The sequence below is a fragment of the Diadema setosum genome, chromosome 19, assembly GCF_964275005.1.
Source record: "Diadema setosum chromosome 19, eeDiaSeto1, whole genome shotgun sequence".
Taxonomy (NCBI): Eukaryota; Metazoa; Echinodermata; class Echinoidea; order Diadematoida; family Diadematidae; genus Diadema; species Diadema setosum.
Genome location: NC_092703.1, coordinates 20,164,745 through 20,177,955, shown reverse-complemented (window position 1 = coordinate 20,177,955; position 13,211 = coordinate 20,164,745). Strand labels below are relative to the sequence as shown.

General features: G+C 40.2%; 1 protein-coding gene across 1 annotated transcript; it reads right to left on the bottom strand.

The window, feature by feature from the left end:
• Positions 1 to 2,843: 2,843 nt before the first annotated feature.
• Positions 2,844 to 10,521, bottom strand: LOC140242322 (uncharacterized). The gene is made up of 3 exons (XM_072322062.1): positions 10,494 to 10,521; positions 3,096 to 5,327; positions 2,844 to 3,062 (listed from the first exon to the last, which is right to left on the bottom strand). Exons 1-3 carry the CDS (start codon positions 10,519 to 10,521, stop codon positions 2,893 to 2,895), a joined length of 2,430 nt encoding a protein of 809 aa, XP_072178163.1. The 3' UTR covers positions 2,844 to 2,892.
• Positions 10,522 to 13,211: the final 2,690 nt, after the last annotated feature.

Sequence of the window (13,211 nt, the reverse complement as noted above, 5' to 3'; positions counted from 1 at the left end):
TATATATATATATATATGCATATGTGTGTGTGTGTGTGTGTGTGTGTGTGTGTGCACACACTGGGCACATCGAATACACATCAAAGTGGCATGCAGTCATCTCAATGATTGGTTCTATCTTTTTCCCATCTTGGTGGAATGAATGATGATATTCAAATAGCCTGCATTCAGACAGGTGGGTAAGTGATTATGATTGCTCGCACGAACATACATGTGTACATGTATACTACGGTCATGTTGAATGGTGTATGTATTTTCAGAAATAAACTATGGAAACAGTGTGATCTGTTCTTGTTGGAAAATAGACAGGGGGAATGGATATCCAGTGAACGAAAAGTTGAATAGCGTGAAGTAGAAAGGATGATATCTAATCCATCATTGTGTGTCTTCTCCGTGAATTATCCACAATCTTGGCTCGACAGAGACCCTGCAATTTTGTTACAACTTTGTGTGAGTTAAATAAGCAATAGTCGATACACATAAATAAATTCGCAGGAGAAGTTCGATACATAAAACATCTTTATTATAATAGTATCAAAGTCATTCCTCACATCAGGATATCTCGGAATCATGCCTTCGTAATTACAATCCTCGTGCGACGCACGTACAAAATATGATATATAGGAAAATCTTTCTCACGGATGTAATTACAAATACAGTGATTCGTCATTCAGTATTTTAGTCAAATCGTGTGAAATCGGCGAATCTCTTCAGATGGAAGACATTTTGTTTTGCAACTAATCACATGATCTGCACAATGTCTCGTCTTCCGCTTTAAGTGTACCACAAGTTCATATTTGTGTCGTTCATTTCTTTACCAGAACATCGTGCTTCTTGTGGCGAGACACGTGGCATGCACATGACGATAAAAATGTATGACTCCGTATAACTGTCTATAACTAGCTTTGACCTCGCACAATATGTCACAGTCTTGCATAACGGTTGTATAAGCCATGAAGAGTCTCATCTCCCTATCTAGTGTATGTGAAAGCATATATCTGCAGGGGATCCCTGTTCCTATGCATTGGGAACGGGGCGGCCACGTAAAGACATCCACCCATGCATACTGACAGTAATGATCAGGATATCTGATGTACATTTACGTGGCTCACATCACTGCTAACATATGCTTTAAGTTTTCTCTCGAACGCCACCGTGTCCCAACTCAGAACGAAATATTGCAGAGTGTGCCAAATAAACCACCGCCTATAAGGGCCCACACGATGCAGTTGCCTAGCGACAAATGCAGTTTCCAGTGCTAACCTCCCACACAGAGCTCCGTAAATCGCTTTCCTGTCAATTCAACGGTAGAGCTTATTTGTTGATATAAAAACGAAGTGATTAAAAAAAGACATCAAAAGTTCAAAAGAAAGTTTTCGTGGCACATTACTTATCATCGTATTTCAAAATGACATCATACATTCATTTTCGCAGACATTCAACTTCATAATCCTATGTTTTCAATAAAATCATACAATCTAATAGTTTTGCTAGTGAGCTGGGTTTTTCATCATTTGTATAAAAGATGAATGCATTAATGACTTTCGAAAAGAAATTTATTCTTATTGTTACGTAGCTGCTCCTTATCCTACATTTCATATTTCAAATTGGAAAAGAAAAAGAAGAAGAAGAAATTATACTGCGGGAGTGCAAAATTAAGATAAAGAACGAAACTGGGAAAGGGGTCACTGAGTATACCTGTAGAAGCATCTCTTCGGGAAACCCCATCTCGGTTTCCACAACACTTTTTACAAGATCGTATCTACCGTCACGAGAGTATGCGTCAAACCTCAGCTCAAGTTACTGACTACTGGGATTTAGCATTGGGAGAGAAACATTTGTTTCTTGACTTCACATGAACATTAAGTCACATGATAACTACGATGAACGCTGCCACACAATTTCTTTCGTAATTCTTATTTTGATATATTCATCTTGGAAATGTATTTGAGGCCCTATTTCCTCTATGCAAATGAAAGATTCCACACTTATACATGATGTCATCTCACCACACATATCTTCCAGGTCAAAGAAAATACTGAAAGCCCTAATAATGTAGACTGTTTGATATTCACCGATTTGTACTTGAGTGAATGAAAAGGTACTGATGAATCTCACAGGTATCACTAGTATCAACTGCGACAGGTTGGCGTCACAATACGAAAAGCTGCTAAAATCGCTATAGTGGCATGAAGATGACATCATTTGTGGATCCATGGTATTCTCAGTTTGATATCACTCCTGTCCAATGACACTCTTCTACATCAACATAAATGTACCCATACGATTACCCCTACTGGAAAGAACACAGTGTCCCACAGTGTGTTCACAGTGTGGTCATATAGTCGACTATGTGAAAACGCTCGAATTTGTTAAATAGTGTGGAGATGATTTCACACTGTGGTTTGGTTTTCACAGGATGTTCACATGATTATGTTCTGCGTCACACTGTCACAATTGATGATTCACAATGTGTTCACCTGTTAAAACGCTAAAATTTAAGAGCGTGAAGATATTTCACACTACGTTCACACTGTGTTCACATTGTGTTTACACTGTGTTTCTCACACTGTGTGACACTGTGTTCTTTCCAGCTGGGACGGTACTGTATACGAGAGAAATTCTGAAATTTCGGTGATGAAATGCATTTCTCTTGTGTGGCGGTAATCTTTCAAACAACTGCTCTGCCATGTGTACGGACAATGTATAGTGACAGTTAATCACAAGTCATTTCATGTGAAGGCGATATGCTGTTGCGATTCATGTTTTCACAGCGATGAAACAAAAATACACAAATGTTTTCATTTTAAGCTGCCTCTTACAAGATTCATCAAGTCCTTTCCACAAGAAAGCGTAAAAAATATATCAATCATGTACAAATCTGTGTCCAAACTAGCAAATGGCCTCATTCAGTTCTTCTTGATAATTGTCTATATTAGCGTCTTCTACCTGGGTACCTCTGTTTCGTTTAACCTTCGCGTACACTGGAAAGTCTTTTGTCTTAGACTCATTCTCTGTTGGTTTAGATTTTTCTGTGGGACTATTAGAGTTTTGTGATGAGACTGGTGAGTTTGCTGGCGTATTGTGAAGGAAACCATCGATGGTTGCATATTGTGATGTCGAATCGCAGTCCATGATTTCGTCACTACTCGCTGCGTCGTACCCGCTCTCGTAACTACCTGCCAAGGAGATGGTTAAGTCTGTCAGAGCTGGATTGTTTTGGTGTCTCTCTCTCGGCAAGTCGGGTGAGCTCGGTCGCGAGCAGTCTGTGCTGACCGGTGAGGCAGGGCAAGGAGGTGAATCGATCTCCGCGTACTCGTCGCCGGCGGGAACATACGGTCTTACACACAGCGATCTCCTGTTCGATGCCTTGAACGACTCCGGTAACCCAACGCCCCATCGCGACGTTTCACTGTCCCCGCTACTTTCATTTTGGCATGGGATTTTGACGCAGGCCTCTCTTGGAATGCTGTAGTGGCTTCTATTCAGGGCCGCCTCCACTGGGGCAGCCGGGAGAGGGCGGAGGCAGCTTCTGCTTCGCTTCAAGGACGTAGTTCCTCTGCCTAGGGTCACATCCGTGACGGCATACGCTGACACAGTACTCATGTCGCCATCAAACGTGCCCATCTGCAATCCAGGTCGAGCGTAGTCGTTCATTAAAACACCAGACGGTAATCTGAGACTTCCGTTCTTACTAAGCAAGTTATATTCGGAGCTGGAGTCACTTAAGATCACGTGGCTTGTTGTCCGTTCCAACCTTCTGACCTTGCGCTTACCTGGTTCTAGGGTAAAATACTTTGGGTGTATCAATTCTTCCTCAACATTGACTTCGCTTGTTTCCTCCTTCAAGGAATCACCCTGGTGAGTAGGACTCGCCGAGTCAGCAGGTTTAATCTCATCGAGATGAATATCGCCTTTGCGTTGCTCCTCTTTTCCGTGCACGCTGCCGTGGGCGACACGGTTTTGACGCACGAGGAAGAGAAGGAGCACCACGATGACACAGATGAGGAGAACGGCAATGATGGAGCCGACCACGAGAACAGGAATCATCATATCACCCCATTTGTTGTCACCACCATAAGTTGGAAAAGTTTGCTGGGGGTTTGCAACATTCAGTGGTTGGTCGTTCACGATGACAGCGGGTGATGACGAGGAATTCATATTGCTGTCAACAGAATGTCCAACAGGTCCTGATGAAGAGGTGGCTTTACTGATTAGTGTAGGATGAACTTCAGTAATAAGACTATCGGGTTGCACAGGGTCTATGGCGGTGTCGAGGGTCGTTGCTCGAATGTCAGACTTTATAGGACTGAATTGCGACTGGCTACTGCTATCTTCGTCAACAGTAACTGTAGTCGTTAATGACATACTGATAGGATGAACATACAACGTCGAAGTAGCATTTCCCAACATGCCCGTAACTTCGTCACGAGTTCGGCATTCTATTTCCGTGTTGTTGTGTTGCACGGTCACTGGCGAAATTACGTATTTGCTCCCCCTGGCGTTAAAGTCTCGGACTCCATTGATATACCATTCATATGTCAAAGAGTTCTTACTGGCGATTATACAGGTAAATGTGCCATTCTGACCCTGGACAGATATCATATTCGGAGGATATAGAATCACAGGAAGATGAGTTTTCAAGGGTGTTATTGTGCAACTTCTGGAAAAATCGGCATGAACTAAGCTCTCCATACATATGAAACTTTCACCGACGTCCGTTGGCCCAAGGGTGATGTTGATGCTCTTTCGAAGTCCACCGGATGATACGTTAGCATCCGCAGTGTCTCGAAAGACCAAGTCTGGTTGGGCAGGGCGATGCCAGGAGAGGGCGACATCGAGGCCAGAGTTCTGCGATTGGCACGACATCGTTACCGACACTCCAGGATTGGGTGGACGAGTCGACGTGATGGTGCAGATGGGCTCCTTAACGACAGCGAGATCAGCAGAGACTGACATGATGTGACGCTCCCGGACGTCCGAGAGAACACCGCAGGCAAAAGTTCCGTTGTCAACAAGAAGAGCATTTCGGATGTAGAGGTGGTACTCTCCCTGCTCGCGGTTGCCTACAATGCGGTAGCGCTTCCTCAGCGATCGCTTGATGACCCTCCCGTCGGTACTGATGATAGTATGGGTGTCGATTCTAAACCATCGGATTGGGTCGGTCCCCTTTCCAGTAACCTGACATTTCAGCGTGACCTGTCCTCCGAAGGCAACGGCAGCGCTGACAGGGCCTTGCACGATCTGGGCCGTTGACGTCAGCCTTGGAAGGAGAATCGTAGAAACGACAAGAATGATGCTCCTCACTGCTGCCATGTCACCGTAATCTGGAGAAGGGAAGCGAAGAAGAAGAGAGGACGGAATGTTACTTGTATGACAAACTCATAAACTGTGGCATTCACACGACAGTCTCGCGTTATTGAAATAAGGAGAGAGATGATGACACAGGGTATTTAACTGCCGCTCTAATGTAAACCAGAAGTGAAACGAGTAAAAGGAAGACGAGATATTCACTTTGGCAAGAGGGACAACTGGAAAATGACAGACAGAAAAGACTGGAGACTGGTAAACCTCTCCGAGGACAAGTCCTGTAAACGCAGAATACCAAGGTGAACAAGACATTCAAGGACATACATGCGTCATCATCTTGGCTGCACCCACTAACCCTGAATGAAATATCGTATCATACTTGGAGCTTGCTAGATATTATATTGATATTGACAGATTTTCAAAACGTTTTCTTCAGGGAGAACTGATATCGATGATTAGCAGCTGATGACAATACTTTTGCTAGATACGACTCAAATTTGTAAATAGTCTTTATGCGCACAGGGCATGCAATCGATGCTACTCATGTTGGATTTACTTCCTTAAATGGACATACATTGAATATTGACAGCGTTTGTTGAGTTGTTTACAGTCCTCGACAGACAGGGAGACAAACAGAATATTACAGATAGAGTGATCAAATGATCGACAGTCAGATGCGATGATGGAAATACAGGGAGGTTGGCATGATGGATAAATAGATAGATAGCTTGATAGATAAATAATATAAATACAGACACTGTGTGGGAGCTAAAGTTTCACACAGGGGCGGAACTAGAATTGAAAGACGTGTTTCGATTTGACTCAGAGACTGTACTAGATAGACCAGCTAGTTCACATAAGTTTTAAGCTAAGAAGTAGGTGGGTAGGAACTCAATACAACAGACAGGTCAATGAACTTTTTGGAGAACCATGGGTCCGTTTCATGAAGTCATCACATAATCGTCTTTACAAAAATCTCAGAATGGCCAAATTCACTCATATGTTGTCGCTCATTATGAGACTTTCAAATCAATTTCATGAAGTCTCTCACAAGTGTGTCATATAAGCGAAAAGTATGTCATAAGACTTTCATAAAGGGTACCCTGGATCTCAGAATTTAAGTTGGAATAGCGATGTTAATAGTTACCTTCCCCAAATTATATCCATTGATAGATAATTTATAATGCCATACCGAAAAGTAAAACACAAAAGTAACTACTAGTCATGTCGGTCATTTTCATTACTTGAAAGATGATCAAAGACGAAAGAAACTCGCTCAAAAAATAGTTGTACCACGCACTCTAAATTCACTATGTAAGATCCTTTCATACCTCCAGGAAAATAAGTCTTACGTGAAATGCTTCAGGAGAATTCATGAAATTTTGTTACATAACTACTTTTTCGAATGCTGTTCACAGTTATCAACCGATAAAATCATTGATAGTCGACGAGTATGTGTACTCACAGCTCAAAATATGATGTTATGAATAATAGAGAATTACTTTCTGCGAAATTGACACGTAGACAAAGTGCAACGCACTGCATCGGTACTTCTTTAACCACGAGCATGAAAGGTTATCATAATGACATACATGTTCGCTGTCAGATATAGAATAAATGTTGCCAACACTCACTATGAATTACGACTCAAAGAAATGCTGACACTTCACATCATCTGGAAAAGAAGGTAAACATTATCTCTTTGTACAGAAATTAGTTACAGTACCATGGCCTGTCACTTCCGTCTACGGCAAACATGATGTATAATCTTGGCAGCAGTGAAATGTTTGTAAGGTTTTTGTCATGACTGTGTCATAAGTGCAGAGACCTTTTACAATGTTTCGATAGACATTACGAGACGAGACAAATGAATAATATGCCAATTATTACTCTTCTTTAAACTAATTTCGTAACAAGAGATGAACATTTGAACTTAATGGTAATGTCAGAACTTTGTATTTCGCAGACTGTCTGGACGCAAAGCCAAGTCTGGTATATATACAAACTTCTCATGGAAAGGTCGCACGAAATGTGTAATTCCTTTCTCCCTTTACTTAATGGAATCTTGTTTTCGTAGCCAGGGAGATGGCATTTCACTGACATCAAATACATAAATGTCTGACACCATCATATACGATTTCTGTAGTATCATTTTACAACTACGTAACTACATAATTAATTTTTAGCATGGACTCTTGTTACAAAGAAAAAAAAAGAAGAAAAAAGATGACAATGCAAACAAGGCCTGTCCCCGGAGTTCATAAATGTAAAAGAAAAAACAAACCAAACCAAACCCCCCTCCAAAAAAACCCCCCAAACCAACAAAAACAAATCTTTCATCGATTGGAATTTTCTAGCAATCAGCTTTGTTATGAAAACAAACACACACACGCACACACACACACACACAGACACATACAAACACATGAAAATGCAAGACTAAATCCAACTCTAAAGCATGTCTGTCGAACAAGTCCGGTATGCTATCTCGGTAAAAATAATGTAATGTTTCTGCACCAAAGGTGCAATGTTCAGCGACCTGCTGAGTATGATCATTTCAAATCAGCGACATATGTCCATTGAGTTAATTTCCTTCCACTAAACCGAAAGAGATTCAAATAATTGCTGATATTATAAAGTAGATTTCATCTCCGTCTGAATAGAGGAATAGTAGATGAAGGGGGAAACTTCGAAATAAATGTAATGCCTGCAAACATTGCTAACATTATCAGTCATGTCTTCTGGCTATTCACGACCATGACAGAATGCCAAAAGTTGAAATACAGCTCAGATAAGAACCAATGTTTTGTTATGTTGTTGCTTATTGTTTCCCGGCGATTTCAACTGATATACACGCGAATCTCTTTCGGTAGCAAGTGGGTAGGTTATCGCACAGGGACATATCAAACGGAGGATTGTGCGTCACACTCTTATCAAATTGGCATTCACCTGTTGTCCGCTGTTGGCCCGGACGAACAGGGACAACTCGACGCTGTTGGAACAGATTCACGGCACGAATTATTGAAATGGCGGATTCCGGTCCAGGTGGTCATGATTGCCTTGATCAAGATTTGAGTGTCAATCATAATACTTTAGTTAGACAAAGAAATCATTAACTAATGACTACTGCAATATCAAACAACAAAACAAGACTTATAAGAAATGTATAATGAAAGCAAATATACAAACAAACGAGCTAAGGATGTTGACTAAACCCTTTAGAACGAACGATTACAAATCACATGCAGGTCCTTTACCTTGACATAACACTCAGAACACTTATCTATAGGACAGGCAGATGCTGAAAGAACAGCTATTCATTTGAGAGGAGATGCTATTCATTCTTTATTTGATTACAAATGACACTTAACGGCGCATGGTTGAACAAATTCAGCCCTCTTCCTGTCAGCACCTGCGTAGACAGAAGTATCGCGGATATGGTGTGTACAAAGAAACCTCAATTCTCTCCCGAACTTTATTGAAAAAAAAAAATATATATAAAGCAAACAGTGTCGATTCAAATTCAAGGGCTATTATATCAAACAACTGACAATAGTTTACAGCAAAACGACCGATATCTAGAAATCGTGAAACTTCTATCAAGATTACATAATGTTTCAAAATCTTATCACCATTCTTGTCTTTTTTTATATGCTGAGATAATACTGATATATCTTTAAAATGTTCTGCCTACACCTTAACAAAACCGAAGTTTTTAGCGTTCTGGATTCAAATCATTCGTCCATCTACAAGATGAGCTTCCATTCGGATTTTGCTTCGAGATGTCGTTTGGATTGCATATTAAAGGAATATAATCCACTTTACTGGAACCATAGAGCAACCTATAGAAAAACAAACAGGACCAATTAAGTCCATGCTGCAAAAACTCCGTGTTTTTATTGATTACGCTCGGATCAAACGTATGGTATTAAACGCAACTTAATTGCGATCGATCGCAAGGTGCGTTGCATAACGCGAGTTGCGACTGACTCCAGCTGGCATTTGGTTCAGGGAACTTACTTTTGATTTTCTAAGACTTGCAGTCAACTGACTTTTATGTAACAAGTACATGGGAAATGGTATATCCTTCATTTGCACATGGTTGGTTTACTGCAAATTGTTAATGGAAAAGCACCAGTTTACCTTGCCAACCCGCTGCAGACATGTCGACAACATGAAAGTGCGTTAAATTTCAACATGTGTAATTATAATCTATGCATGAAAAGTAGTAACTTAATAACATGCAGCGTTTCTTCACTCATTATTTAAATGGAGCATACTCATGACCGAACCAGACGCTGGATCGTCTCCAAGAAGAGGATTAACTATTTAGGTTAATCATCGGACGTATTAAAATGTCACCGTCTTCATCTAGCCTCGATGCAAGACGTTGTTTGAAGTTGCTTTGCGAGATATCATTATTTTTTTTTTCTGTTATTAGGTAATTGTTGGATCTTTTTACGTGGCTGTAATTATTGTGAACTTGCTGGATTGAAATCAAAATGAGAATATCTGAAGTATTTGTGAATAAATCTTAATGATACAGGTTAACTGAAGAATTGACTTGTGCAGGAATGTACGACTGGTGTCGGAGATTATCATTTAAACAAAGCATGAAACTTTTATCATTGCATGCATCGTGACATTAAAGTTATTTAAATGGAAAAATCAACGATACTCAGCATGCAAAGGATCTGCTAGATGTTCAATGAAGCTGCTGGTTAAGGATATTTTTTTTTTTTGTAAGCACTTTAGTAGCAGCCCACGAAATTAGACCGGCCTGTAAGAATGGCAAAATGTCATTCAATAAATGCAGTAAGAGGTGCCAAATATCAGAACAAAATTTGCTTTTCGTTTGGCTGTGAAAGTTGAAAACGGCCTTCAATCTTCTTCGGGTATTAGCATTCTTTTTTATGTCATGCAGTCATAGTCAGTTGAACATTGTAATTTCTACACCATATATAACTTATAACATCTAGAATTTGACTCTAGATTTATAACATTATAAAATGATGAGTTGCCAGACATTAATGGTCACATTCTATTCAGGACTTAGCAACTGCAGTTTACAAACGAACAACTATCAGCTACTCATAAAATGAACGCGGCATTTTGGAGGAATAATAGCTCGACATCTGGAATAACGCTACTAGTATTTTTCGGTTGTTAAAAACTCGTCTTACCCTTGAGTTCCCCTTGAGTGTCCGACATCTGCTCGACTTCGAGATCGAACAGTGCGTCCCGTTAATGAACTTGAACACTGGGGGAAATTTCATTAAACGCACGGCGCTAAATTTCACGAAAATTTGGAGCATACATACAGATATATAGCGTATAAGGCCTAATGGGGAGGGCGGTAGTAAACATGTGTACACTCAGAGAACAAAATACATGTGAAAATATGCAAACAAACACGCATCCATTTCACACACACTTCAAAATAGTACCTCCTCAGATAATTACGTGAGCAGTGCATATTGCATACAATATGCGTAAATCATAGCTAACTCGAATGAGGTCTTCTGGCTAAAACACGGGCATAATGTTTAAGCACATCTACTCTTTGTTTTATTGTAATAAACAAGCTATCGTCGTGCTGAGGTGTTTCAGTGTGGATAGCGACGTGCGTTATGGAGGTAAAGGGAATGCATCCATGGAACTATAATAAAGTTCACCGAAAATAGTTCACCACTGTTGGTATTCTTACTCTTGAAAATACGACTGTGTTCTTACGCCCTTGGAAGTTCTTGCATACCAGGTGAACCAACCAAGGAAAGCTTATTAGGCGCCTACGCTCTTGCCCATATACGGATACCAGTAATTCAGATATTTCGTCTATCAACGCACTATACTTGACTTGTGATAAGGCAGTTTGTGGGTACAAGACCCACTCAAAAGTGGACTAATTGCGACTCCTTGACATAGCATTCGTCAAAGCCACTCTTCATATGAATGACTGGCATGTGGAATGAACAGCAGAGAGAAATTATCGCAGACGACTTGACATGGTGTTCATGAAGTGATTTTGATAATCAGAGAAAGTGATCGCGAAATATTCTGTCCGGCAGTCGGCACACTGGTCCGCTTGAGATTCGGATACAAAATCTCTTCTTATAATTTCAACGGGTAAATCAATCTATAATAACACACACACACAAAATAGAATAAATGATAAATGCACTAATTGCTAATGTTGCTGAAAAGTCATAACAATGACTTTTCAGATAACAATATAACTCGTAAGCCTTCATGTAGGGATTTTTTTTTTTCTGACACTCAACAAAGCGGAGATTTGTAAGCATTGACACTCGACGCTAGCTTGCATGCATTATTGTCCTATACATTGTGTCAAGATTAGTAAGTTTTGGTTGCTGTTGTTGCTGTTATATCTGTCACAGATAATCTTTGTTACTGAGGAAAGCATAAAGTTCGAAAATGCGAGCAAAATGTCGCAATTTTGATTTTACCTGTCAAGAATTGGCTGAAAGCCCTACAGAGACATACAAACACACATACGCACACACACGCACACACACATATTACACACACACACACACGCACAAACATAACATTCTACCAGAAAAGAAATCATTGTAGGGCAACCGATGTTAACCTATAGACGGTGAGAGAATTGCTGCTGAACTGCCAACGCAAGTTTTCGGTAATTACAATGGAGACTTCGTATCTCGGAGACTACGTGTATCACTGCACTTCTCTCTGTAACTACGTTTAGCCGTTCACCCTATATGAAGAAATGCCCAGTAACAAGTCTCCCAGCGCAAAAACTTCAGAGACGTAAACAGGAAGACGGCAGTTCCTGAGCAGGCACGAGAATCAAGATTACTTTCACCTCTATTTAGTTTCATGTCATATTTTGTGTCGCCGCGCAGTCATTGATTGTCACGAATGTAAATTGAGCGCATCTTTCCTGACCTATAATGCCTTAAAATCCCGTATATTTCATAACGCTATATATACTAGACTTTTGAAATCGAAGTCGGCAAAGCAGGTAAAATTACCATCATAACCAGACAACAAGGGATATCGGCGCCCCCCAAAAGATTTTGGCGTCAAACTGTTTTCGGCGCTTCCGTTTTGATCGCGAGAATACACGATATCACAATCTTTTCGCATCTATTAAAACCATTTTACTACATACATGTAGGTATAATAGCTCTTTTTTTTGCCCTTTTTTGCCCTGGTTGATAGATTCAATGGTGAGGCCTACGGGTCACTCATTGTCACAACTAGTTTGCCTTTTCGCTACAATGCCTCACTGGTAGAAGATGGTCAAAGAATCTACAATACATTGTACTACTACTTATGATATTGATAATGATAATGATAATGATAATAACAATGGTAATCGGCACAGTGCACTAGCTTTTACCACGCCTACTTTAGATAACATTTCTCTATTTTTTTTTTTTGCGACTGCTAAAACCAAGTAATTCTGCTGTTACAATATACACCCACTTCCGACTGCATACTTTTGATTGTATATAAGTCTTCCACAAATGCCAGTTTCACCGATTTCTAATGTAATCATTTTCATCTTGATATTACTTCGTAATCGTAACTTGGTGATATTATGACGCAGGGGTAAAGCTATCATTGTAATTGGGAGTATATCTATTTCAAGGCTCAATCACAGTCCACAGATGCCCCCCTCCCATCAATGCCATTTCTAACAATCACGTTTCTGGCCTTGAGATCCTGAACAATTTTATGTCCAGAACTTCTCATATTTTCTGCATTATATTAGAGAGGCCTTTATAAAGGTGACTTGTCCTGAGAGTTCTTTAAGCCTCGACTTTACCATTACTGTCATCATTATTACAGCCATTATAATACAAGGACCCTTGCGGTCATCAATATACTACTGGCTCAATTATTTATGA

What these genes read in the sequence shown, in the direction of transcription:
- LOC140242322 (XM_072322062.1), bottom strand. Translation starts at nt 10,521, where the DNA reads ATGTCGGACACTCAAGGGGAACTCAAGG. An exon ending in CACTCAAGGGGAACTCAAGG is followed by an intron (nt 5,328 to 10,493) that starts GTAAGACGAGTT and finishes TCCCTTCTCCAG; the next exon opens with ATTACGGTGACATGGCAGCA. An exon ending in ACAATATGCAACCATCGATG is followed by an intron (nt 3,063 to 3,095) that starts GTTTCCTTCACA and finishes CAAACTCACCAG; the next exon opens with TCTCATCACAAAACTCTAAT.